The sequence below is a fragment of the Lepidochelys kempii genome, chromosome 2, assembly GCF_965140265.1.
Source record: "Lepidochelys kempii isolate rLepKem1 chromosome 2, rLepKem1.hap2, whole genome shotgun sequence".
Lineage (NCBI taxonomy): Eukaryota > Metazoa > Chordata > Testudines > Cheloniidae > Lepidochelys > Lepidochelys kempii.
In genome coordinates this window covers 74,244,735-74,271,741 of record NC_133257.1, presented here as the reverse complement: position 1 = coordinate 74,271,741, position 27,007 = coordinate 74,244,735, and the positions used below count along the sequence as shown (strand labels likewise).

The following is a 27,007-nucleotide window of genomic DNA, read 5'->3' as shown; positions in this document are numbered from 1 at the left end:
AGTCCTGCCTTGAGGGCAGGGGACTGGACTAGATGAGCTCTCAAGATCCCTTCCAGTCCTATAACTCTAGGATTCTGTGATTATATGAACATAATTTTAAAAACTCATTACAAAACTATCACCAGAGTACAGTAGATTCCACTTAATAGCCACCCAGATATTAACAACTTCCAGTTCGTAGCAACATTTTGCTGGGAATCAATTTCATTCCATTTACTTTAATGTTAAAGGGATTCAGATATTGGCAATGGCATGCCGCTTATTAAACATTTTTTGGAAGAGGAACCACCTGCAGGCAGGTTTGTGGGGCTGCAACCAGGGAAAAAAGGTGCAGGGATGTGCCTTGCCTAGCTGCAGACCTGAAAACCTGCCTCTGGCCAGTTCTCAACCCATTCTAGGGCTTCCTTCTGGGACTGCAGCACCAGAAACCTGCCCGTGCATAGGGACCATACAGGAGGTAAGGGACTGCAGGCTCGGAGGGAAGGGAAGGCTGAAACTTGCAACCTGGAGCTTCACAGTATCTCTCCCTGTGCTCCCCAAGCTGCTCCCTGCTTCAGGATTTCATGCAGAGAAGAAAGTGCTAGGACACGCTGAATCCTGATTCCCAGAGAATGGAGAAAGAGGTGCAGTGCAGCCCTCTGGGCTCCCAGCACCACTGCTCCCACAGAAAACCCCAGCATTGGGAAGAAAAGCCCTTTCCTCACTGCTGCTCTGCCCACAGGCAGGTTGCAAGGCTACAGCCAAGGAAGGCATGTCCCAGCTGTTCCTTCCCTGGCTCCTGCCCCACAAACCTGCTTCTGCTTATTCGCAACTGCTAGATAATAGCAACTTTTTACTGGCAACCGATGGGTTGCAAGCGAAGTCTACTGTAATTAAACGTGTTCCACATTTCCTTACTTTGGGAGCAGCTATACTAGTCCAGGAAAGCAGAGTAACTACTATCTCCACCACCATGTAATGAATTCCTTCTCCTCCATTATCCCTAGAAACAACAAGCTGCAGTAAAGGACCAAGCCATTGCCTTGCATAAGGTCGGAAAACCTAGAAGAAATAAAGAACAGTTATCTATACAAACCTACTATGCAAGAAGCATTTATGCATCACATTGTTACAGGCATAGTTATTTTTTACATAAGAACATAAAAATGACCATACTGGGTCAGACCAACAGTCCATCTGGCCCACCATTCTGTCTTCTAACAGTGGCCAGTGCTCAATGCTTCAGAGAGAATGAACAGAACAGGATAATTATCAAGTGATCCATCCCCATCGAGGTCCAACTTCTGTCTGTCAGACATTTAGAAATCAACCTTCTCTGTATAGTTTTTGCCTAATATTGTACAAAGCCCTCACGATAGTAATTTGAAAAGCTCCCAAAGAAAATTTCCCCATTGATAAATTAGTTACATACCCCATTTGTATTTCTGTGTGCAAGCCCTGAAAAGTCAAGTTCGTTATTATTGGCACAGCACATGATTTCTTCCACGGGAGCCCATCTACCAGCTTTCCATACACTAAGTCTTACCCATGGAAGTCAGAATAGTAACCCACCCATCCAGAATGAACAAGCAAGCGAGTGCATGCGCCCATGTACGCACGCACACATTTCTGATTTAGCTTTTAATGTTAAAAGCTGCTACTCTGTCACCAGACTAGCACTAAACTATTTTGAGAACAGTACTGACTGACAATTCACTGAACTGCAGAAATTTCAACATTTAGGATCTTATATACAATGTAATGGGACAGTAGGATTCATTTGGTTCATAATACTTTGTTTTAAAGAGACTGGCTGAAGTAGGATGGAAACATTATACACCTGAAATAGAGGAAGGAAGAACATTTCCACAGAGTCACTACAGACCTCATTCAGTGACCATATAGCTTTATATTCTGTTGCAATTAGAGCTATACAAAACTCAGGAGTTTTGGTTCACAGGAGTTGCTAAAACTCATTTGAGCCAACTAATATCACATGGCTTTCACCTGACGCATAAGCCAGGAACACCCTCCCTTCAATAGGTCAAGTAACTAAAGTTGTATCTAGGAGAGGTTTAACTGGTGTGGGGTTTTGTTCTGAAAGACTTACACAGCTGAAGTTGTAATCAATTTAAGATAATATTTTACTAGAGAGAGAGAATATGATACAATTTTTTTGAAAAATCACTTACTTCCTCAGTATTAACAACAAGTTTTGCTAAGAAGAGGCGAATATTTAGTGGCACAGATGGATTCCCCAATTTGCCATGTATAAACTTCATCCATGGAGGAAGGTCTGGTGGAACTATTCCCTGAAATCAAAATTAAATAGGTCATTTGAAATGCATATAACTCAAGATTACCACAGGTTTTATTCTATTACACTAGGGACTGATAGCAACAACGGTTACAAAACAATATTTCCATTATAACCTCCTTTCTTGAGTTTAAAAAGTCATAGAAATACAGGACTAGAAGGGACTTTGGGAGGTCATCTACTCCATCCCCCTGCGTTGAGCCACGACCAAGTGCACCTAGACCATGCCTGACAGATATTTGTCTAATCTGTTGTTAAAAACTTCCACAGGGATTTCACAACCTCAGTCAGCAACCTATTCAAATACTTAACTATGTTCTTAAACTAGAGAGGTGCTAAACCATGAACCAATACTGACCTCATCTACTTTGGGTGTAATCTGATTTCTCTGCATATGTTTAATCAGGGTCGTCATAGAGGCCATACATTCATGCTGATTGAGCTCGTCCATCTCCAGTTCCATCAGATCATCTGGATCCATGGATTCTGTGGGTTCCTGTCAAAATAAGGTGAGCCAGTTAATCATGAGGGGCTTTATGCACCATTTTTTAAAAGTCATAATTATACTGTTCGTTATGCTGATTTTCTCATCACGTCTATACAAACCGTATTACAACAAACAATAGGTCAAATATGTTATTCAAACCAAAATCTCCCCCAAATATAGGAATTAATTTTGCACAGCTCCAAATCTCTACGTTTAAGGATGCCAGCTGCATGTCACTCTGACTCAGATACGTAAAAGAGTATGGCAACAACAATCAGAAATGTAAAAATTAATTGTCCTCCACAGAAGCTATAATTCCACTTCACACCTGAGAGTGCCACCACCATACATCTTCCTCAAGACTTCATGCATTTTCCCTAAATTTTACTCCCAGTCAAGCTATTTGTAAAGTAATTAATCTCTGATGAATTCAGAGGCTGTTTTCCAGTGGGGGCAGCCATAGCCATTCTCTTCTTTCCAGAAGAGACTTCATTTGACAGTAAAGAACAAATAAAAAATTGGCTTCACCACTACAAAGAAATGGAAATCACAATTGCTTATGACATGTTCTATAATTACAATAAATTTTTGGTTAATTTAAGTCAAGACAACTGTTAAAATATCCTCCTCACTACAAAATATGAAAAGAGGTGGTTATCTGATGTTAGATAACATTATAATTATTTTGATAGATCTTGCTTTAAACATGTATGATACTTGGATGACCAACGTTTTTAAAATGGTGAAAGTGATTCTCTCAATCTTACTTTCAATACAGCAAACTCTTGCCTGACTAAATGTTAAAGGGCCACTGTCAACTTCAAGTCAGGCTTATGTCAGAACATACTGCCGCAAGCAACACATAAGACACTATATAACCACAAGAGAGTAGATTGAAAATAATACTGTTTTCTCTTCTTTTGTTCAGTTTATTGTGTACATTTGATACCAACTGTCCAGTTTCAGGGTTTTCCCTACATAGTCGTTAACTCATTTTCATGTGTTGTTTCTGTGGATCTTTCACATAGTAATAGTAAAGCAGGAGGTGGGAAATAGGAGACTGACTATTAAACAGAAAAATGGCAGGGGAACTCAGACACAGATGTAAATTATACAACCACTTTAAATCTAGTCAAATTCAGAAAAGTACAGAAGACAGTGGCCCTTTAACTTACATTATATCCAAGATGCTTCTAAAAATATTTTAGTGATGGACTTTTCTTTGTAATTAGATTCAGTGATTTAGAAACTCTGTACTATAGTTCCCTTCAACAATGCAAAGCCTCTGCCTTCATGAGCAAATCTCCACCTTCAAATTAAAGGAAGGTTTACTAAGTTCAAAAACAGAGTAGAGGGACCCAAACTGATGGCAAAAAACACTTGCTCTGATGCCTCAAGCCTCATATTAAAGACAGACTTACATATAGAGATAACCCGTATCCAGTATTTACTCCCATTGAACCTTTTACCTTTCCTAGGACATGTACATGAAACTTGCTCTTTTAATTAATATATAAGTTTACTGAGAGTTTTAGAATACTGAGACTCTCGTTCCTCCCACAGTATACATCTGTAATCACCTTTCTCCTGAAGTGTATACTGGTAGCTGTAGGGTCTTGTGAGTTATAAGAAAAACTTTGGATTCCAGTTGAGAAATCAAATTGGCTCATTTCCTCACTCAGACTGCTGTCAACCATATATGATGCAGAAGGCAAATACTGAGGTTCATCTAAACAAGAAAAATAATGTACTGATAATCACAACACTAATTTGAGTGAAAGCTGTCTTCAGTGACTACTCAAGAAAAATAAAATTTGGTTGCTTAACCAAGGAAGTATTCTAATGAAAGTTAGACCAAGTACAGTGTCTGTCTTTATTTGCATCTGGAACAATATTGAGCACATCAGTGGTACTTTTATAAAGGTGGTCTCTAGTCCAGGTTTCACTGTAAGGCACAGGCCTCTTAATAAATATGATGAATTGGTCTCTTTCTTTGCATAATTCCTCCACTGACATAACAAATTTTCTACGCATTTAATATCTATTAGCAATTCAATTTCTTGCACCTCAATGTCATTAGAAAGGCATGGAATGGATCACTGTCCCAGAAAACCGGAACACACTGGCGTGGGAAAACGTTCTGAAACCGTTTAGCAAACATGTCAAAACGCAAAAATGCAGTCTCAGTTAGCAATTTTTATACGGCTCTGTTTGCTTGGGGCTGTTGAGAAAGAGGAAGGAAATTATCCTTTATATGGTCCCATTCTAGTTACTGAAAAAATAGCTTCAGGGGGTCATGCAGTCAGAAGTTGGGCAGGCTCTGCCACCTGCAGAATCAGAATTTAGACATGGTTACCAGCTTTTCTAGATGCATCTCTACTAAAATAAGCACATTCCATATAAGTGCAATGGTGCATTGTACATTTAAGTGGGGGGAGCTGAGGAGGGAGTGACAAATTTTTAATCATTATAAATTTATGTCATACCTGAGTCCCTATTTACTGTATCCCTGGCTTCCTTCCTAATAGTAATATACCTTTTCTTCCTTTCCATAGGCACCTAGAACACCAACAAAAATATGAGCTTTAAAATTAGTTAAATTTGCTTTTAAAAAAATAACTAGTTGATAAAAATAAGAGTTCTATTTTGATATCTTTACAAAAAGATTTAGAGAATTATCTTTATTACCTAGCAAACTCTATAGAACTTTTATTGATAACTTAACTTTTTTAAACAATGTGGGGAAAAAAAGTAATTCAGCTATTTAAAAATGAACAGGAGTTCCAACTTACAAATGCTAATAATCAGTGTTCTAGAATATATCACATCAGCTGAACTAATGACACTAGTAATAATTTATCTTTGGAAAAAATCTGCCAAAACAATATATTAAATGTGTACATCCCAGTTGTGCTTTTCATTCCTTGGATTTGGGATTTTACTATGCAAACTACGTAACATTCAAAAGGGTCATAGGTCTCCACTTGTATTTGTCATGGTTTCAAACAGCACCATTTCTTTCTATGTATAATTATGTAACACACACACACAGAGCGTGCACTCTGCAATGATTGAGTAGAATTAAAAGCAATGAACATTTTCACTGTATTACAATAAAACACAGAACTATGACTCACCTCAACTTCAACAGGAAACAAATACTGGTGCTCCAGATCTAGCAAGTTTTCAAATATAAACAAGTTCTGTGAACCAAAGCATATTTGGAAATTTAAAAATTAACTTACTGTAAACAATAGCTGGGGCACCAGCAATATTTTATTCAAAAGACAGTCTATTTCAAATTACCATACAAAATAAGGGACAGTCCGTTCCATTACACTCATTTATGAGAAATTACCATTATGCAGACATCTAAGAACAAGTTAAGTGACTAGTTACTTTAAAAGAGTACACAAAGCCCTGTAACATTCTCTTATTCAATAATATTTCAAAAGGTTGGAGGGCTTTTGTAATATTTAAGCACTTTCCATAACTAAATAGTGATTGAGATAGAGTAGAGAGGTTGAATGTACTGTTACTGCATCCCCACTCAACCATATGAAAAACCTCCATCAGTGATTCAATTGCCGTGCAGGATCAAAGGAAGCCACCTACATAGAATCATAGTACTGGAGGGGATCTCAAGAGATCTTCTAGTTCAATCTCTTGCACTCAAAGCAGGACTAAGTATTATCTAGACTAGACAGGTGTTTGTCTAACCTGCTCTTAAAAACCTCCAGTGATGGAGATTCCACATCATCCCTAGACAAATTTGTTCCAGTGCTTACCTATCATGACAGTTAGGAAGTTTTCCTAATGTCCAACCTAAACTTCCCTTGCTGCAATTCAAGCCCATTGCTTCTTGTCCAATCCTCAGAGACTAACAAGAACAATTTTTCACCGTCCTTCTTGTAACAACCTTTTATGTACCTGAAAACTGATATTCTGTCCCCTCCCTCAGTCGTCTCTTTTCCAAACTAAACAAACCCAATTTTTTCAATCTTCCCTCATCGGTCACGTTTTCTAGACCTTTAATCATTTTTATTGCTCTTCTCTGGACTTTCTCCAATTTACCCACATCTTTCCCAAAATATGGCACCCAGAACTGGACAGAATACTCCACTTGAGGCCTAATCAGAGCGGAGTAAAGCAAAAGAATTACATCCCTGCTTGTTTCCTCTCTCATCAGTTTCTTACATAACAATTTGCATTATATAGGTTCAATTCTTGGGTTCAAAGTGCAAGCTTTCAGTTAGTGTCCAAAATAAGCTGTACGGACCCTGCAGACCTTTGACATGACAGTAGCCTCCTCATTAAATCTCACCTTTTCTGGTTTTTCTATGAAAAGAAAACCTTGGTAGAATTTACTTTCAGTGAAGACACAACTGATGACAGCAATGGCACAGTTATATGCAGCACAATGGTACTGTCTCCTCTTCTCCAACAGCAGACTCTCACCAGCCATGTTTTCTGTAAATGCATCATAGCATGACCTTAGAACAAAACAGACCAGAAAATAGCGTCAATTTTTTTTTAGAAGGCCACATAGAATCCAATCCATAGGCCAACGAAATCAACAGAAAGACTTTCATAGGCTTTGCATCCGTGTCATAGCACAGCCTACTGATGCATCATCTCAATGCACCATGTCAAATATTAATTTGCCTTTAAGTCTTCTCATAGAAATATTTTATTAAAATTGACTCAGCAGCACTATTGAAGCCAAACATTAGCTGGTATTTCCATAGTGATAGCAGTGCTAGGGATCTAATACTTTGACAAGTTGAAATCAGACAGAGAACATTTTAGAGACAAGCTCTCAACCCACATAGGAGACTTTTCTCTGATCTAGGAAATTATGTGCAAACAGGCCAGGCTGGCTACATTATAGATCAGCAAAATTATACAAAAGATCTAGAATCTCTCAGTGATAAGCGACAGTAAAAGATAAGGAAATCCACTGAGTCATTTTAAAAGATGCAGAGTCTCACACTTTTCATTAAAAACAAACCAAACAAAACTCCCAACCGTCACAAACACACCCATGAAAAACGTGGTACCTACTCTGACAGAAAAAGTACTCCAGTTTCTACATTTGGACATCCTCACATCCAGGCATAAATTCAATTCAACACCTTATACTGTGGTTTAAACCAAAACTCAGTTTTCAAATTAAATTTTTCCTTGGATATGAACTTTTGGTTTAAACTGAATATTTATAAAAAAATATCTGGCACTCAGACAAATGGGTAGCAAACACGTTTATGAAACAATGAGAAAGCCTTACTTTATTAGTGCCTTGGTAAGTTCATTTCCTTCTACATTTGTGGATCCCTGGTAAGCTTGGTTAATTCTAGAATCCTTGGAGTAAATATCGTCTTTTGAGAGACGGGAGTACATCACTTCCAGAATCTTATAATACCCCATTTTCTTGGTGACTTGTGTATCAAAAGCAGATTCATTTGACTAAAAACAAAACATGTACAGAGGAAAAGATCACCTAGCCTTTGTCCTTGCAATGTATCTCCAAAAGCTACTCAGTAGAAACTAGAGTAAACTCGCTTTCCATACCCTAAAACTAAAATTCTATATCAAAAGTCTCACTGTATGATGGTAAAAATAAACATCCAGCCACTAACTACTTTTCATGAGAATAAAATTAAATTGTAAATTTAAAAATTGACATTTTATGAGTGAATCTTAAATATTTCTTTGAAGATTCCATAACCATATTTATAGAGTGCATGAAATATTAAACAATTATCATCCAAAACATAGCTCTAAGGTTTTGAAAAAAATGGAGTACCAGTACACAGTAGTGAAGGAACAAAAATGCAGAAATAGAAGATTAGGAAACAGAAGAACTAGGTTCTATTTCATTTGTACCACAGATATCTCATACAACCCTGGACAAGTCACAACCTCCGTGCCCATATCCCCATCTGTAAAATGGGGAGAACAGTACTTCCTTACCTGACAGGGGTGTTGGGAGTCTTACTTAAAGATTTGTAAAGCACTCAGATCTTTGGTTGAAATATATTATGTAAGTACAAACATTATTTAAAATATTTATCAGACAATATGTCTAAGACATTAATCATCATTAGTGCTCAAAAACCCACAGCTTTAGATTTTATGGCAATCCCACTGCAGCAAAAAGAAAACCCTGAAATATAACCTGCATCTGTAGCTTTTTATATCAGAGAGAAGACAGCCCATAGCCTAGGATTATAACAGGATTAAAAGAGAACTGGATCAATTAATTGAGGCTAAGTCCATTAATGACTATTAGCCAGGATGGGTATGGAATGGTGTCCGTAACCCTGGTCTACACTACGACTTTAGGTCGAATTTAGCAGCCTTAAATCGATGTAAACATGCACCCGTCCACACGATGAAGCCCTTTATTTCGACTTAAAGAGCTCTTAAAATCAATTTCCTTACTCCACCCCTGACAAGTGGATTAGCGCTTAAATCGGCCTTGCCGGCTCGAATTTGGGGTACTGTGGACACAATTCAACGGTACTGGCCTCCGGGAGCTATTCCAGAGTGCTCCATTGTGACTGCTCTGGACAGCACTCTCAACTCAGATGCACAATTGTTTGCCATTGCTCTGATGCAGGGAGGGGCAACTGACGACACGGCTTACAGGGTTGGCTTCAGGGAGCTAAAATCAACAAAGGGGGTGGCTTTACATCAAGGAGTATTTCAGGCAGGACTTCACAGAGGGTTCCAATAAGAAATGGTGCACCTAAGTTATTGTTCTTATTGGAACAAGGAGGTTAGTCTGGCCTCTGATTGATACATGGCTAGATTTACCATGCTGCACCTTCCCTGTGAGTGACTACAGTGTGACCTAGAGGAATGAGTCCCCTAGACAGGGGAGGGGGGGAAGCAAATGAGTACAATACAAATCTGGTCTATTTCTTGTTTTGATCCACTCCATCTATCTTTTACATCTTTGGCTGGCAGCAGACGGTGCAGAAGGACTGCATGCCATCCACATCTCATGGCTGCCCGGCAGAAGATGATGCAATATGACTGCTAGCCATCCTCATCTCTTGCCTGCCCGGCGGAAGATGGTACAATACGACTGCTAGCCATCCTCATCTCTTGCTAGCAATCCATATCGCCTGCCTGCTCACCGTAAGACAGTTCAATAGGACTGACTGCAGGACTAAAGAGAATGACCTGGTCAAGTCACTCCAAATTTAGTCCCTGCGCCCATGTCTGTCCAGGCGCTCCCGGCCGACGTGGCCAGGAGCACCTCGGACATGAAGATGACTGCTACCAGTCATATCGCACCGTCTGCTGCCACAAGGCAATGGGTTACTGCTACTGTGTAGCAATGCAGTACCGCGTCTGCCAGCACCCAGGAGACATACGGTGACGGTTACCTGAGCGGGCTCCATGCTTGCCGTGGTATGGCATCCGCACAGGTAACTCAGGAAAAAAGGCGCGAAACGATTGTCTGCCCTTGCTTTCACGGAGGGGAGGGAAGGAACGGGGGCCTGACGATAGTTACCCAGAACCACTCGCGACAATGTTTTAGCCCCATCAGGCATTGGGATCTCAACCCAGAATTCCAATGGGCAGCGGAGACTGAAGGAACTGTGAGATAGCCACCCACAGTGCAATGCTCCAGAAGTCGACTCTAGCCTTGGTACTGTGGAAGCACTCCACCGAGTTAATGCACTTAATGCACTTAGAGCATTTTCTGTGGAGACACACACACTCGAATATATAAAACCGATTTCTAAAAAAACGACTTCTATAAATTCGACCTAATTCCGTAGTGTAGACATACCCCTAGTCTCTGTTTGTCAGATGGTGGAGATGGATGGCAGGAGAGAGATCACTTGATCATTACCTGTTAGGTTCACTCCCTCTGGGGCACCTGGCATTGGCCACTGTCGGTAGACAGGATATTGGGCTGGATGGACCTTTGGTTTGACCCAGTATGGCCGTTTTTAGAGAAATACAGGCTTAGAACTCTGTTTTTTCATATTGCAATGATCTTTTATATTTATGTATTTAATTTTTTAAAATAGAACAGTGATAGGAGAATATAAAATAGAAGCCAGAGGTGAAATCCTGTCTGCAAAGAAGTCAATGGGAGTTTCCCCTGAGGATGGTCAGCACTTTGATATTTTGAAATAAAAACAGTAAGGATTTTTAATTGTAACAAAATATATATATTACTGACCACAGGAAGTACTAACATTTTTCTAATAGTCAAAATAAGACTTAGCGCCATCACCATCATTTCATGTTAATGTGCAAGTTTATATAATTTAAGAGTACAGTAAAACAATATATCTTATAGACAGACGCACACACCCCAGTTAAGGTTAGGACAGGATTTTGCCTTTGACAGGACCTTAAGCCTCTCTGGATATACACAGATGGAATTTCTTCTCTTTTCATAAGCAACATATAAGTTAATATATATTAACTTCACAGTAATAACATGTTCAGGCCAGATCCAACACACATTCAAGTCAATGGAAAGACTCCCAGTGACATTAAGATGTTAATTTGTGCTCTATAATGTACTCAAAATTGGAAAAAATTATCTTTATTTGAATGTTGTATTTATAGTTAAGAAAATATAATCTGTAACATATCATGGAACAATACTGACATTTTAGAGGATTTCTTACAACCTTAAAGAAAAATGAAGCTAACCTTTGTAAATCTGGTTTTCAGTGTATCCATGGCTTCTAATACAATCTTGCTAAAGAATTCTTTCAGTGCATCCAAGCTGCAGTGCAACAAGAGGGTGAGGAAAGAGCGATCCACGAAGGCTTGTCGAGTGGCATTTGAAAGAAGGGCTTCGCTCTGGAACATTTTGTGCACGATGTCTAACAGCACAACTTGTTTTTCACAGCTACTCCTAAGCAGGATGAGAATTTTAGGTGAACCACTCCTTTACCAAATTTCCATTTAAATTTTCAACTCCACATTTACTTTTTGATTCTCTTGAGCAGTCATATCAATTTGGGTTGTCATCTCAGCGGATCTCACATGGTAAGCAAGGTCATCAGCACTGGGGTAGAAGATCTACAATACCCAGGTGTTGCAGGAAGCAGTTTTTGTCATTTGGTAAGTGGCATTCTGCTCTTTGGCTACATCTACACTGCATGTCACTGTTGGCAGCATGTAGGGTACATGTAGCTATATTCCTCATTAAAAAGGCTGTGTCCACACTGCGGTGTGTAGCTACATGTGTCAATGAAAGGTTCTGGCAGGGTGAGAAAACAGGAAAAGGCTTCAGCACCTTCCCATTGCCTCACCCTGCCCAGAATCTATCCCTGTGGTGGACAAAGGCTGGAAAAATAGCACTGCAGATTGGGGAAGCTCTGCTTTGGCTGTAGAGAGAGTCACAGAGTATATACCCAGGTACATACCACGTACATCCAAGCCTGTCTTTAATTGCCTAAGCAGTGCCTCACTATCTACACCGCTATTTGTACCCACGCTGTGTGGGGGGAGGAAGGGGAGCTGTGTATGTACTCTATATGACACCATAAGTAGTATGGAGTGTAGGTGTACTTTTTGAGTCTTCGTTAATCCAGCAACACAGCATGCCATTTGAAGGCATTGGGTTAGTGGAGGTGCTATCTGATGGTTTATAAATGAGAGGTCCAACTCTAGACCAATTGTGGTCATGAAAGATTCTACAGCACTCTACAGAACAGTATTAGGCCCAGCATCTTAGCTCATTTTCAAGATTGGATAATTACGTTCTGTCTACGTGATCTCTCCCCCCCTCCCCGCCCGTATTGTCAATATATGCCATGCTTTTCTTCACTTCCTATGGAACAATAGCGCAGTGCTGCTGTGTGCTGTTAAATGGAGGCCATATTTCACCCCAAAAGACAGCTGCATTTCAGTGGTAGATGACAATTCTTGTCCATATGTAATTTTTCAAGTGTTTTGAGAGCTTTCAGGACAAAGACCATTAAATAAATTCAAAATAGTACTTGCACACATGAGCACTTGAAACACCAAACCATTAAAACCCTATATCTAGGAAACCAATACCCAATAGCCTAGATATAAGAAGCTTGTTACATAGAAACATAGAAGATTGGGGTTGAAAGAGACCTCAGAAGGTCATCTAGTCCAACCCCCCAAAGCAGGACCAACCCCAACTAAATCATCCCAAACAGGGCTTTGTCAAGCCGGGCCTTAAAAACCTCTAAGGATGGAGATTCCACCGCAATATACAATTCTTAGAAATATTTAACAGGATTTATATTCTCCTGTCCAGTTTTGCTTAATTTTCACAAGCAGCCTGCAAGTAAGCAATGGCATTAGCATCAATCACAAGTGTAAAGAGGGCTAAAATACTGGAGTCTGATCCCTGGGAATGAGGGTTAGCTGCCCAAACATACTTTGGTGACCTAACTATGCAAAAGCACAGTATCAGATTTTTCAAGATACACATAGCTATCAGTATTGAACACCTAGGTGTTTAGAATCTGGTCCTCTGTGTATATTAAAAACTCAATTATATCTTTAATAATGTGTACAGAACATCACCTAGAAATGTAGTAATAAGCAAATAGCAAATAAAACATAAAATCGAGGCCATTCAGGCACCCACCAAATCATTCACAAAGACAGAAACTAGAACTCTTTGAAAAGGACAGCTTTTCAAGAGTCAGCTGGGTTGTAGCCATGCTTCGTTCAGTCTCTTGCTTTCTGTACAACTGAAGAGACATACTTGATCTCCAAAGAGGAAGGAAAAGAGAAGGACTGGATTACTGCTCCGCACCTATTGGCATGGTAAATTTGGGCTTGTCAGTGATGTAGTTTTGCCACATATTGGCTGTTATCCTGGATAATTACATAAAACTAAACATACAAAACTGAAATCTGGACATAAATGAAGACTTCAAGTCAGGAAACCTTAATGCTCTCAATGAGGATATAATCTTAAAACACATTTTTCTGAATACCATTTTTTTTTGTAAATGATTCTGTCTTACTGTCCTGGTAATATTCATTCCCCATAAATTTGCACAAAGTAATTATTAGTTGTCTTCATGGTAGTTACTTATGGAAAAGGTTAACTCCATTAAATATACAATTGGAAGATCAACTGAACATCCCCGGGTGCATGTTTTCCAAGATTATTATCTTGATTTGAATTTTTTTTTTTTTTTTTTTGGAAGAGACTGAGCTGTCAAGGCTTTGCAAACTTCTCCAGACACATGAAGTGTCATCTGGAAATCAGAACCACATTTACTTGTTTTTTACGGGAAATATTGGTCAAAATGTTTTGGGAGAATTTCAGGAGGAGATGGTATTGCTCAAGAGAGATCAGGAAGAAACTGACAAGTTTCTTCAAAAGTACAGCTGGAAATATAATGCTCATAACCATAACGATCTGCATAACAGGACTTGATTACTGTCGAGCACCTATTGTCAAGGTAAAGCTTCACAGAAAAACAAAAAATGACAGCCCAAGCTCACCTTCTGGAAATTCTTTTGAAACTGGTTTGAAACAAGTGCTCCATAAAGTGTCTGTGGTCCCTACAGAGGATTTCTGTCATCAATTGTAACAACATTGGACTCTGAGATAATTCTAGTGCATCTAGAAACTGGAAAAAAGAATACAAGAGTTGCCCATACTGGATCAAACCAATGGTCCGTCGGATCTGGTATCCTATCATGCTGCTGGACCATGCTCAAGAGAATATTTTTATTTCATACACTTTCATTTGCCAGGAAAGAGAATCTTCCACACACACAAAAAATAAATCACCAGATATAAAGAAAGCCTCTTCCTTTGAGGAGTAGGGGGTTGTGGCTGCTGTCAGAGAGCCCTCTTAATTCAAGAGAATTCTGTATGTTTCCTGCACTTTGGAGTTGGGCCATGGATGGAACTACTACTCTGGGGACAGCAATTTGCTCCACTTTATGGATAGATGGACAAAATGCTCACTACCATGTGTGGAAGAAGTCTGAAAAGAGACTGTGCCCCTCCATTGATCCTTTCCGCACTGCACCTCCCCTATAAAAGGATGTGGTTCAACAGTCACAGTCTAGACCATGGAGAATACAATTTAGCTCTGCCCTAACACAGACACAACATATTCTTAAAGAAAATCTGATAACTGTATTACCTTAAATATGACTTTTCTTCAGATTGAATTACCATACGCCCTATCCTTTAAATTTAAACCTTACTCCTGAGAGTCATCCCACAGAGGTCAATAGGACTACTTGTATGAATAAGGATTGTTCACAAGGGTAAAGGTCTGCAGAACTGGACCTTGTATTTATATTCCTAATTTCTGATGTTTGGAATCATCAACTACCAGAAATAAATTAAGATAAACTGGTGAACTACATTAGGATTTAGAGGAAACAATCCTGTCATCTCAAAGATGACAAACATACTGATAAATTACATGGTTTCTGCATAGAAATTCACTTATGTTTTTAATTATACACTTTAAACATACGCAAGTACTGACCTTCTTAGTGCAGTCCACATAGTTATTGTACCTCAAGGTTCCCTTGGGAAACTCATCAGACTTCATGGGGAAATTGAAAGCCACAAGTTGGTCAAGAGCATCCTTAAGCTCACTAAGCCTTTCTCCAGTCAGATTAGTGAAGAATGGAAGAATAATCACTGCTTGGCTCTGAAGTAAATAGAGGTTATTTCAAATTAGAAAAACTTTTTCATCCTCCAGCTATGTATCAGATTGAAAAAACTACAAGTTACTCCTCAGCAGCAGAGTTAGATAAGTGCAGAGCTCAGGTGGTTGGTAATTAGTTAATATGTAGCCTTCCATCTTTTAAGCTGCTGGTCCAAAATCAAGCCCTGGTCAGAAATGACCAAAAATTATCCTCCAATGGATATTTCATGGTTGATGTACACAACGAATAAGTCTCAGTCCATTTTCTACTTAACAAGTGTCTACTAGCACAGAAAAACACCACTACTAATGCACTAACTGACACCCTTCTTGGTAGCTACAGCAAAAAGTCCAAGTTCAATTGAATATGAACAAACAGGCAATCACCAGAGTAGTCTGCCTAATTCATGGCAGACTCACATTAGCAGGGCAGTAAGCTATGTTCCTTCTAAGCTGCGCAGCTGGCAGGTGCACAGCTACAGGGGCCTGGAGAGGGGAAAGTTGGGGCATGCAGAGCTGCTGGCGGGGAGAGGTGCCTCTCCCCCGGAGCTGCCGCCGGCGGTGAGAGAGGGCTGGGGGAACTCCTCTTTCCCCACTGCAGCTCTGGGGCAACCTGCACCCCAAATCCCTCATCCCCAGCCCACCCCCCACGCTCGAGCCCTCACCCCTGCACCCCAACCTCTGCTCCAGCCCCGAGACCCCTCCCGCACCCTGAACCTCTCAGCCCCACCCCAGAGCCCTCACCCCCAGCCAAAGTGCTCAACCCCCTCTGCCCCATTCTGCACCCCAAACTCCTCATCCCCGGCCCCACCCCAGACCCCTGACCCCCACACCCCAACCTTCTGCCCCAGCCCTGAGCCCCCTCCCACACTCCGAACTCCTCAGTCCCACCATACACCACTTCCATATTGGTGCACATAACAAAATTCATTCCGCGCATGGATGTAAAAAATTAGAGGGAACATTGGCAGTAACCATACTGTGTTTCTTCTGTAGGCAGAGAACTTCAGTTGTCAGGGCTCTCAGTCCAGCATCTTTTGTACCCCATACTAACACAGTGTGGTTCTTTGTCCCCACTTTAGTGTCTAGACTACATATAGAAGTTTATGAGTTTGGTATTTAGCTCAAGCAATAGGAATCTAATGCTTCTATATACAGAGGTCCCAGGTTCAATCCCTACAGATAGTGCTCAAAAGTGAAATGACATCCCTGATCAAGCTATATTCCTCTTACGTTTTTAAGTGAGTTTATAACTACATCTATATCTCCATATTATTGACTTTTCCTAAAACTACATGATCAAAAAGAGAAGGAAAAAGAAGGAAGATTGAGAAAAATGTAAAAATAAAAAAATAAAAATGACATTAACTTGTGATTTTTAGCTTGCTGATCTATGGGAGGGTAAGAAAGAAAAGGAAATTTGTTACATTATTATGAAAAGCAAGAGAAAGGTACCCTTAGTGACGTAACCCAATTAAAACTGGTTTTTAATCCATGAGTAGAGCTAGCATTCAAACTCGGGGGAAAACAAAATACAACTTACCTTTAGATTTAGACCTAAATTGCGATCAGTAAGTAGGCTGGTATATGTACTAAAAACAGCAGAGAAAGCCTCATGATTTGTATTAAAAGACACTGACGAGTCAATCTGGAGAGAGAAAAAACAATTAAAACATATAAAAATATTTAGTATATAAAAAGAATCTCTGTGTTAAACACAGTTTCCATGATTTTTGTTCAGAGTTTCATAATTCATCAGTCATTTCTGGAATTTATTTCAGCAGACATGCATATGATGAGGGTTTAGGTTTTACATGTGTTCTTAGCATGGATCTAAAAGTTCCCACCCATCACAATGTTGGGAATCACATGTTGTGACCTTTTCTAGCCAATGAAAAACAGTATTAAGCTCCTTCCCAAAGCTAGATCTCCTATGATTACTGCACTATTACCAGCTAAGCCATTAGGATAATCCACTTCGTATATTTTCAAACACACCTTCCAGTAATAAACCTCAAGCCACAGAATGAATATAAAGAAAAGAAAAGAATAGGGGAGGTCATTCTGATTCTTTTCCTAGATATTTTGCACGGGTTTACAAGTTGTCAAAAAAGCTCTGTCTTCAAGATGTGAGCTGAGGAAGAATGTCTCAAATAAGTGAGGGAATGGAGAGGCAAAGAAGTTGAAGTTCTCCAAACAGAATAGTTTTCTGAAATGATTTGGTCTGGGGACAACCACTCCAAAAACAACTGTCTGGCTGCCAACGAGACAGGCAGTACCTCATCAGAGGTTGCTTGCTTCCCAAAGATGACTCCTTCCATTGGCAACTCTGGTTATGAAGGAGATGGGGAGCTATAACATCAGACACAGGAGTAAAAATGGGAAGGTGAAATCAAATTTCTGTCTGCCAAAACCTTTTTTAAAAAAAAAAAAATACTTTGTATTCATTATTCAGAGAACACTGAAATTCTCCAACTAGCAATAAATGTAAAAACAAAACAACTAAAATAAACCTTCAAAATCTAATACTGCCACTTTTCCAAGATGCAGCATGCTCTTACAGATTGCTGTTAAAGTGGCTTTAACTTTACCAAACACAATATATACCTGTAAAAGCGGCAAAGAGTCCTGTGGCACCTTATAGACTAACAGACGTATTGGAGCATGAGCTTTCGTGGGTGAATACCCATTTCGTCGGATGCATGTAGTGGAAATTTCCAGAGGAAGGTATAAATATGCAAGCAAGAAACAGGCTAGGGATACTGAGGTTAGTTCAATCAGGGGGGATGAGACCCTCTTCTAGCAGTTGAGGTGTGAACACCAAGGGAGGAGAAACTGCTTTCGTAGTTGGCGAGCCGTTCACAGTCTTTGTTTAATCCTGAGCTGATAGTGTCAAATTTGCAAATGAACTGAAGCTCAGCAGTTTCTCTTTGAAGTCTGGTCCTGAAGTTTTTTTGCTGCAGGATGGCTACCTTTAAATCTGCTATTGTGTGTCCAGGAAGATTGAAGTGTTCTCCTACAGCTTTTTGTATATTGCCATTCCTAATATCTGATTTGTGTCCATTTATCCTTTTACGTAGGGACTGTCCAGTTTGGCCGATGTACATCGCAGAGGGACATTGCTGGCACACGATGGTGTATATTCCATTGGTGGATGTGCAGGTGAATGAACCGGTGATGGTGTGGCTGATCTGGTTAGGACCTGTAATGGTGTCGCTGGTGTAGATATGTGGGCAGAGTTGGCACCGAGGTTTGTTGCCTGGATTGGTTCCTGAGTTAGAGTTACTATGGTGCGGTGTGTAGTTGCTGGTGAGAATACGCTTCACGTTGGCAGGCTGTCTGTGGGCAAGGACTGGCCTACCTCCCAAGGCCTGTGAAAGTGAGGGACTGTTGTCCAGGATGGGTTGTAGATCACTGATGATGGTTTTTGGTATAGGGTGGTGTTAACGTGACCATCACTTATTTGCACCATGGTGTCTAGGAAGTGGACCTCCCATGTAGATTGATCCAGGCTGAGGCTGATGGTGGGGTGGAAGCTGTTGAAATTATGGTGGAATTCTTCCAGGGTTTCCTTCCCGCAGGTCCAGATGATGAAGAGTCATCATTGTAAGGTAGGCAGAGAAGGGGCGTGAGTGGACGAGAGCTGAGGAAGCCTTGTTCCAGGTCAGACATAAAAATGTTGGCATATTGTGGGGCCATGCGGGTGCCCATAGCGGTGCCACTGGTCTGGAGGTATATATTGTCACCAAATTTGAAATAATTGTGGGTGAGGATAAAGTTACAGAGCTCAGCAACCAGTTGTGCTGTGGCATCATCAGGGATACTGTTCCTGACAGCTTGTATTCCATCTGTGTGTGGGATGTTTGTGTAGAGAGCCTCTACGTCCATGGTGGCTAGGATGGTGTTTTCTGGAAGGTCACCAATGCATTGTAGTTTTCTCAGGAAATCAGTGGTGTCACGGAGATAGCTGGGAGTGCTGGTGGTGTAGGGTCTGAGTAGAGAGTCCACAATATCTGGACACTCCTTCAGTGAGTACCAATGCCTGAGATGATGGGGCGTCCAAGGTTTCCGGGTTTGTGGATCTTGGGCAGTAGATAGAATAACCCCTGTCGGGGCTCTAAGGGTATGTTGATTAGTTCTATGGGCTGAAGCGTATTCTCACCAGCAATATTAGGAATGGCAATATACAAAAAGCTGTAGGAGAACACTTCAATCTTCCTGGACACACAATAGCAGATTTAAAGGTAGCCATCCTGCAGCAAAAAAACTTCAGGACCAGACTTCAAAGAGAAACTGCTGAGCTTCAGTTCATTTGCAAATTTGACACTATCAGCTCAGGATTAAACAAAGACTGTGAACGGCTCGCCAACTACGAAAGCAGTTTCTCCTCCCTTGGTGTTCACACCTCAACTGCTAGAAGAGGGTCTCATCCCCCCTGATTGAACTAACCTCAGTATCCCTAGCCTGTTTCTTGCTTGCATATTTATACCTGCCTCTGGAAATTTCAACTACATGCATCCGACGAAGTGGGTATTCACCCACAAAAGCTCAGACGTATTGGAGCATGTTAGTCTATAAGGTGCCACAGGACTCTTTGCCGCTTTTACAGATCCAGACTAACACGGCTACCCCTCTGAATATATACCTGCAGAACTTTAGCCAACAGTGTCAAAACAGCCATTTTGCTCTCTGGAGCAGAATCTTTGGCCCACCAGCTGTCAAGTCTCATCCAGTTTCTCAGTACTGCAGTCACCAACTTCATTCCCTGCTGCTTGCGTACAGCACGCTCTCTAAAGCTTTGATCTAACATACCATTCAGGATGGTACCCACCTGAAATGAAAACAAAATAAAAATTCCATGTATTCCATATGGTGGTAACATTTAATTCAATGTAATCATGATATTTGGTCATTGGGATAGATAATTACAAACAATAAGCATCACTAGTTTAGGAGACTTTGACAGCCAATTTGCACTATTTTTTAATGGGAACTGAGTCCAAATTCTCTAGGTGATTTTGAAAATCCGAGCCTAAAATATTAATCAAGTGAGGATTAGTTTCATGCATCACGTAGTAGTGCTAACATTAATTTTCCATAAGGACATACTAGCGATCAAAAGCAAACACTTCAGATTGCTCTCATATTCATTCCTGTTTTATTCCACGTATGGTGCAGCAGTTCTGTTTATTAAAGTTTGTGTGAACATGGGAAAAGGGAGTATATTTGAGTGAGACAGATACAGTAACCTAATAAACTCCAATTCTTATTTTAAAATAGTCTCTAGAATGGACCTAAGATACAAATGAAGTAACATTTAAAAATAAAATCGAAACACATTTCTGTTGACAAGTACACAGAGAAGCCAAGAATAAAGGTGTATCATACATGGTAACAGTCAAGCATTTTTTGCTCTTCCCTCTCAGTTTTGCAATCCAAGACAGAGAGTGTAACAGGATGAGATCACAATTTTAATAAACAGAGAATTCTTCTAAATTATGTGATCAGAGTATAAAACAAAATCACTAAGTACTATACTTGAACTTTGCATCCTACTGTGCAAGGATTACTTGCACTTTTGACTATATAATCATCATATTTGGATTCCACCAGATTTAGAATATTACAGTTAAACTATGGGTATTTTTCTTCCCAAATCTTCAAAAGCGAGGACAAAAAAGACTGTAAAAGAAAAATCTCACTAACCTGAAAAAGAAATCTCCAAGTTCTAACAAAGGAGGAGGGAATGTGGTTTTGGAAAATAATTGACCATACCTCCCTGACCTGTAGCGCATGAACCAGCCACAAGAAGTTTTCAAAAACAGAAGAAGTAGAGAATTTAAAAAGCAAGTGTTATAGAGAATATCCACTGCCAGCTACAACTATGTGAATATGAATATTTAGGAATCTACTAGATAGGAGAGATCCAGTTTTCAGACTAACAGCTGTTATGGCTCTGCACACACAGCACATTGGAGAATCATCAATATGCAAGTGCCAGCCTTTTAAAAAAAAATCACTTCTTTGCTGCTTACATCAGCTTTAATGACAGTGGAAACAATTTAAAGTGATACCACCAGCTTGATTATTTTTAGAACTGTCTGAGATAAAACCTTTTAAATGTAATGTCCAGACTACTTTTTAAAATTCCTTTGATTAATTTTTAAGTGGGGTGTCTTCTTCCTTGCTGAATTTTTCTGCAAGAGAGTGTGTGTGTGGGCTCAAAAGCAACACTGGCAAACATGCTTGACTCCTCTGCTCTGATACCTCTCTGCTGAGCTCTTTAGCAGCAATGTTGAAATAAGGCCTCCCAACTTCTAAATTCTTCCCAGGGACCTATAGAGGAGTCCCAAAAAAGAAGAATCACCTGTCCTCTTGATCCCAGGCAGAGGCTGCCGCTCCTCAGGTTTCAGTCACTGCATTCCCTGGACCCCTGCCTGGGCCAAGAAGACAGATCCCCACCTCCCATGGGCTTCTGCTGTCCCTAGCCCTTACCAGGCATCTTGAGCCCAATCTTAGAAACATCAGCTCGGCTGCTGTGTTACCAGTAAACCCTCTTTAATTGGCAGACTTTCTTTAATGGGGCCTGGGGAAAAGGAAGCATGTGAGAGTGCAGTGCATGGGAATTATGCCATCTTGCTATGGTGCATGAGGTATGCAGAACCAATGAGTATCAACACAACCCAAAAAAACAAACAAACCTCCACAACAAAGTGAAACACTGAAAAAAGAACATTTAACAACCCCCCCGCCCATCTTTCATTTACAGTTATTGTAGATGTTTCTTGTAACTAGAGAGGGTATGACATTTTCAACTGACTGTGTCCTTTTGAAAAAAAGATCCAGTACCATTTTGGGGCTGTCCACAGATGATTTCATAAGTTGAAGTATGGCCACATCCAGGTCCTTCAGCAGTTCTCGATTAATGGTTTCTGAGAACAAACTGTAGAAATATTCTCCATGGGAGAAGCTGATCAGACTCCTCTGTGATGTTCCTGATAGTGGCACAGACAGGATCATTGTGTTCAACAGGAGACTTACCAGCTCCTCACACTGTGGGAATTGGCACAAGAAGAGAGGTCAGTCCAGAGGTACTGAAATCACTAAGTGTCACTAGTCTTCTACAAAATCAAGAGAAGCTCTTTTAAAGTTACCTTCTCAAATAGTTGTACGTATACTTATAATACAAAAACAAATATTAAAACTTAAGGAAAAAAGCACAAACCCTCTCCCCCCCAGAACATTATCAGAATATTTCCCCTACTAAAGAATCCATGATTTGCCTTTGACGCTAGCACTCAACAATGGCCAAACTCTGGCTTCTGGATTCGAAGTGTTGAGGTAACTTTATAAATACAGCATGCTGCATACATACATAATTTTCTGTCCCAAAAAATACATGTTACAGAGAAATGGACCAGTTTCTTCTACAATGTTGCTGAAGACAGCACAGATAAGATTAACTACCAGAACAGGAAACATGCCAGAACCCAGAACTACAGAAATGGACTTGGAGACAGTACATCAGAAGAGGTGATCCTCCTACCTGGCTACCAAAAGCAAAGGCCAGCTGCAAGAGTCCATCAGCCAGTCGCTTGCTGCTGATGTCCAATGATGGAAGAGATTTCCTCTCATCTCCTGGTGCAATGCTTTTATAAACAACTGAAAGAAGCTTAGAGCCAACTGTGAAATGGAGCCCCGAACCCTAGAGAATGTGGAGAGGGGGTGGAGAGAGAACTTCTACTGTAAGTCTGCATAAATGCAGGAGAAAAATACAATTTAAACATTAAATTGCTCTGCCTAGCTGTCAAAAATAAATAAATTAAACCTCCGTAAAACTGTTCTGTGACAGGAGCACCACAGGGGTTCTGGGGAAAAAATCTCTGTTTTTTCAAGCTTGTTGACCTGACAATTGTCCCTGCACACAGACAGTCCTATTCATGCTCCTGGAAACCACACTTGAATAAACATTTGGTTTCAGAATGAGCTGATACCCATTTGGGGATCATTACTCACTAACCCAAAATTTGGACTCAAGACTTCAAGGGATGCTGAACCTCTTCCTTTAAGGGATTTTGAGGGACTTTAAGGGATTCTGAACAGTTGATGAGCAATACTAGTATGGACATTCAGAAAATCTTATGAGAATGTAGATGCCCTGAAGGAGGCACCATATAATCCGTGGGTACCACTGACACCAGTCAACATGCTGTCCTACTATCGCAGGTTTTTATCTGAACATATAGGGTGAAATCTTGGTCTTGGAGAAATTAACGGCAAAAATTCCATAAAATTTAACATTTACATTGTTACATGATAAATGTGGCATCCTTCACCAAATAGCAGAGTCTTTGTCAATCCTGAATGGCTGCTACCTATCTTGCTTCTTTTTTCCTTTACCTAGAGTGACAGAGATTGGCTGAGACATGAATTCCAGAACCTTGGTATCAGGGAGCCCAAGGAATACCTAGGAGGTTCCATAAAGGTTTAAGTTTGATCTGTACAACTTCCCTCTATCCTGCTTTCCTGTGACGCAAAAGTCTAAACAAGGCCCCTCAGGCTGCATCTGTTCAGCCAATGGAGCATCCTACTGGAAGGAAAGAGGCTCTCCTTCTATTCCAGAAGCTGAATAACCCACCTCTTCACAATTTGAACTCTGGTCTCTTGCAAAACAACATATGTAGTACTAATAGGATGACCTATACTGATTATTTTTTTGGACAAAGGATTTGCTCTTTAAAGGCCAGGCCTGCCAACACTCATGAATAAAGGAAACCAATTTTTATTTGCAACTATGTCCAAAATCTTCATTTTAATAACAATACATCCAAATAACGTATCCCCTATACCACACTTATGCGTGCTTCTCTGACACCTTTTCCCATTTGTCTTAATATTCTTCTCAGAATATTAATATATTGTAATATGTTGTATATTTCTCTTCTGAACACTGCTCCATCAGAGGGGCTGATGCTTTTCTATCTCGTTCTGATAGCATTTTAAATCTTTTCCTTCTTCTACTGACTACTTCACAACTGAATCATAACCAATGATATATTCTTATCTGACATTTTGTAAGTTTACATGCTAGTTTTCAAAATGTAAAAAGTTTGTTTGCATAGTCAAAACCACAAAAATCACTCTTTCCCCTGGACTTCTTTTAACGATAAATCAAGTTTTTTTACTTTTGTCAAAAATTAAGCACATCTTCCCCTTCTTTTTTCCCCACCATTACTGTCTGCAATCTAATCTTCTCTTTGGAATTAAATGTCTACCACTCCATTTGAAGTGCAGATATTTTCTTGAAATAACCTCCATTTTGAACATTAAGGTACACACATGTGGCCAGATTTTTAGCTACACTACCAAATTTACCACCCAATTGTACAGAACCATAGATAAAGGGATTTTTCACGGCTCTCTTCTATTGTTTTCATGTCCCAGTGTTTGGTATTTATTGAGTGTAATGTAAATCATTTATTTAGGGGTGGTATAGTCTGAGCACCAGCAATTCGAGAGTTCAGATCCTAGTTTCAACACCAACTCTCCAGTGTTACCTTGGACAAGTTACTTAATCTCTCTGCCAGAGTATTCTCATCTATAAAAGGATATTATTTATTGACCTACTTCACTAGGAAATTATGAGAATTAGCTAAGGCCTATTCTGCCATTGGTTACTTCACAAGCAACTCCCCATGACTTCATGGCCTTTCACATTAGAAAAGCTCTTGAATATGAAAAATCTTAACTGTTATTTTCTGAATCAATGTTTACCTGTGATTGAAGTGTGGAATGAAGCAGGCCAGCCTTATGGAGCTGCCTGCATGCAGACAAGATGGAACTAAGTCTAATATGATCAAAACGAGCATCTGGATTATACAGCTCAACAGAGCAAAGCTCCTCGATGCTGACAAAGGAAAGGAAAAATAAATAAAAACACAGATTGCCTGTGGGTGTATCAATATAACATGAGAAAAATACACCATCCTATAACTGTGCAATGGAAGCTTCATTCACTTTGCATCTCTCACTATGTACTGCATTCGTTTTTATTTTAAATTAGCCATTTATGGCTATCAGAGAGCTCTTACCTTTGTGATGTTATTCTTTTCTTTATACTTAGCTCCAAGGATTCTTTATAGGGAGATTTCATCAAAGCTTTTATGAGCCTCACAGAAACATCTGGGAGATTTTTCATGACTTGTACATCAGCTGTATTAAAGCCTATGTTTGCTGGATCACACACTATTCTCACAAGAAGTTCTATCAGATTTGCATTAAGCAATTCCTTCTCAAGTAACTGGAACGAATAAAAGATTAAAATGAAGCTGAAGACATTTTATTCTTAATCCTATTCGATGACCTATTCTGCTTTCCATAATTTTTCCTGTGCCTGAAATAAGCAGAATATGGCTATTCAATTGTTAATCTTAATCTCTTTCTCTCCAAAATGGCTCATTTTCAATATATTGTTAATTACTCTGATTTACAGAAGTTAAGTGGCCATTTTTAAAGATGCGGGTGCACAACATCACACCTTATTTCCACATACATGTGCTCATTTTAGTGTTCAAATAACGTGCCAATACTACAGACTTCTACACACATGAAGACTGCTAGTTATGCATCTGAACAAATTATGCAACTGCCAGTTATGCACCTGTATGCACCCGGAAATTGACTTAGCAGTGCCCTTTTTAAAATTCATAAGGAACTGTAGATATTAAAACTTCCATTTATATTACGTTAAATACAGAAAGAGACAGAGAGACTTACATGTTCATTCTTCAAAAAGGAATTTAACAGGAAAAATGCAGAGCACAGTCATTTCTATAGCCATTGTCTCTCTCACAGTATCTGTACTATGATCACTTAGAAAAATTCCCAGATTCAAGAACATAAGATACTCATGCTGATGGCGACTCAAGCAACCTGACTGGCAAATATACATGGTATTAATTTCTCCTAATTAGAACTGCATCACCTCATTGCAAAATAATCCATGAAGTGAGGGTTTCCTTCACCTTACTGAAGCAGTCATGTCCAAAGAGCAGGACACTTCCTGGGGCTTAATAACCAGCTAGGATTAATGGCCCAAGGTATTGCAAAGGATGATCCACTTCTCCTAGCTAGTCATGAGTCCCCCACCCTCCCTCAAATCAACAATGCATAACTTTAAATAACAATTGCAACAACTGCAGAGGTCACCTTCTACAGATCAATAGGTTCAACACCTACCTTCCAGAAATCCTGTTGGCAGGTCTCCAGGATCATGCTGACAAACGCCATGATTCGGACTACGATAGTGCATTTGCTGTAATTATACTCTTCTCTTTCTTGTGGGCTGAACATATTGCCTTTTGACCCCATGTCAAAGCACCGCTCTGCTGCAGATATATCATGCAAGACAATAGTTTCAAGGAAGAACTCCACAGCTCTCAGGAATGAAGACCTCATCTTTGTACCTAGAAAGAATTACACCAAATCTAAATATATAGTGACCCCATAAATCTAAAAATACATTTTATGCTCAGCACAAAGAGAAAGACTAACATAATGCAATGACAA

At 39.9% G+C, this 27,007-nt stretch overlaps 1 protein-coding gene across 1 annotated transcript in view; it reads right to left on the bottom strand.

The window, feature by feature from the left end:
* The window catches only part of PRKDC (protein kinase, DNA-activated, catalytic subunit), a 154,490-nt gene that overhangs the window by 69,119 nt on the left and 58,364 nt on the right, over positions 1–27,007 (bottom strand). Inside the window, exons 32-49 of the mRNA XM_073331241.1 lie at positions 26,678–26,904; positions 25,531–25,739; positions 25,214–25,346; positions 22,986–23,144; positions 22,289–22,492; positions 20,085–20,270; positions 16,983–17,087; positions 15,275–15,442; positions 14,268–14,395; positions 11,472–11,679; positions 8,071–8,249; positions 7,108–7,276; positions 5,921–5,986; positions 5,270–5,342; positions 4,364–4,512; positions 2,655–2,792; positions 2,172–2,291; positions 898–1,041 (exon numbers count right to left, since the gene is read on the bottom strand). Coding sequence (XP_073187342.1) covers positions 898–1,041; positions 2,172–2,291; positions 2,655–2,792; positions 4,364–4,512; positions 5,270–5,342; positions 5,921–5,986; positions 7,108–7,276; positions 8,071–8,249; positions 11,472–11,679; positions 14,268–14,395; positions 15,275–15,442; positions 16,983–17,087; positions 20,085–20,270; positions 22,289–22,492; positions 22,986–23,144; positions 25,214–25,346; positions 25,531–25,739; positions 26,678–26,904 — 2,765 coding nt within the window. The remainder of the gene's footprint in view (positions 1–897; positions 1,042–2,171; positions 2,292–2,654; positions 2,793–4,363; positions 4,513–5,269; positions 5,343–5,920; positions 5,987–7,107; positions 7,277–8,070; positions 8,250–11,471; positions 11,680–14,267; positions 14,396–15,274; positions 15,443–16,982; positions 17,088–20,084; positions 20,271–22,288; positions 22,493–22,985; positions 23,145–25,213; positions 25,347–25,530; positions 25,740–26,677; positions 26,905–27,007) is intronic.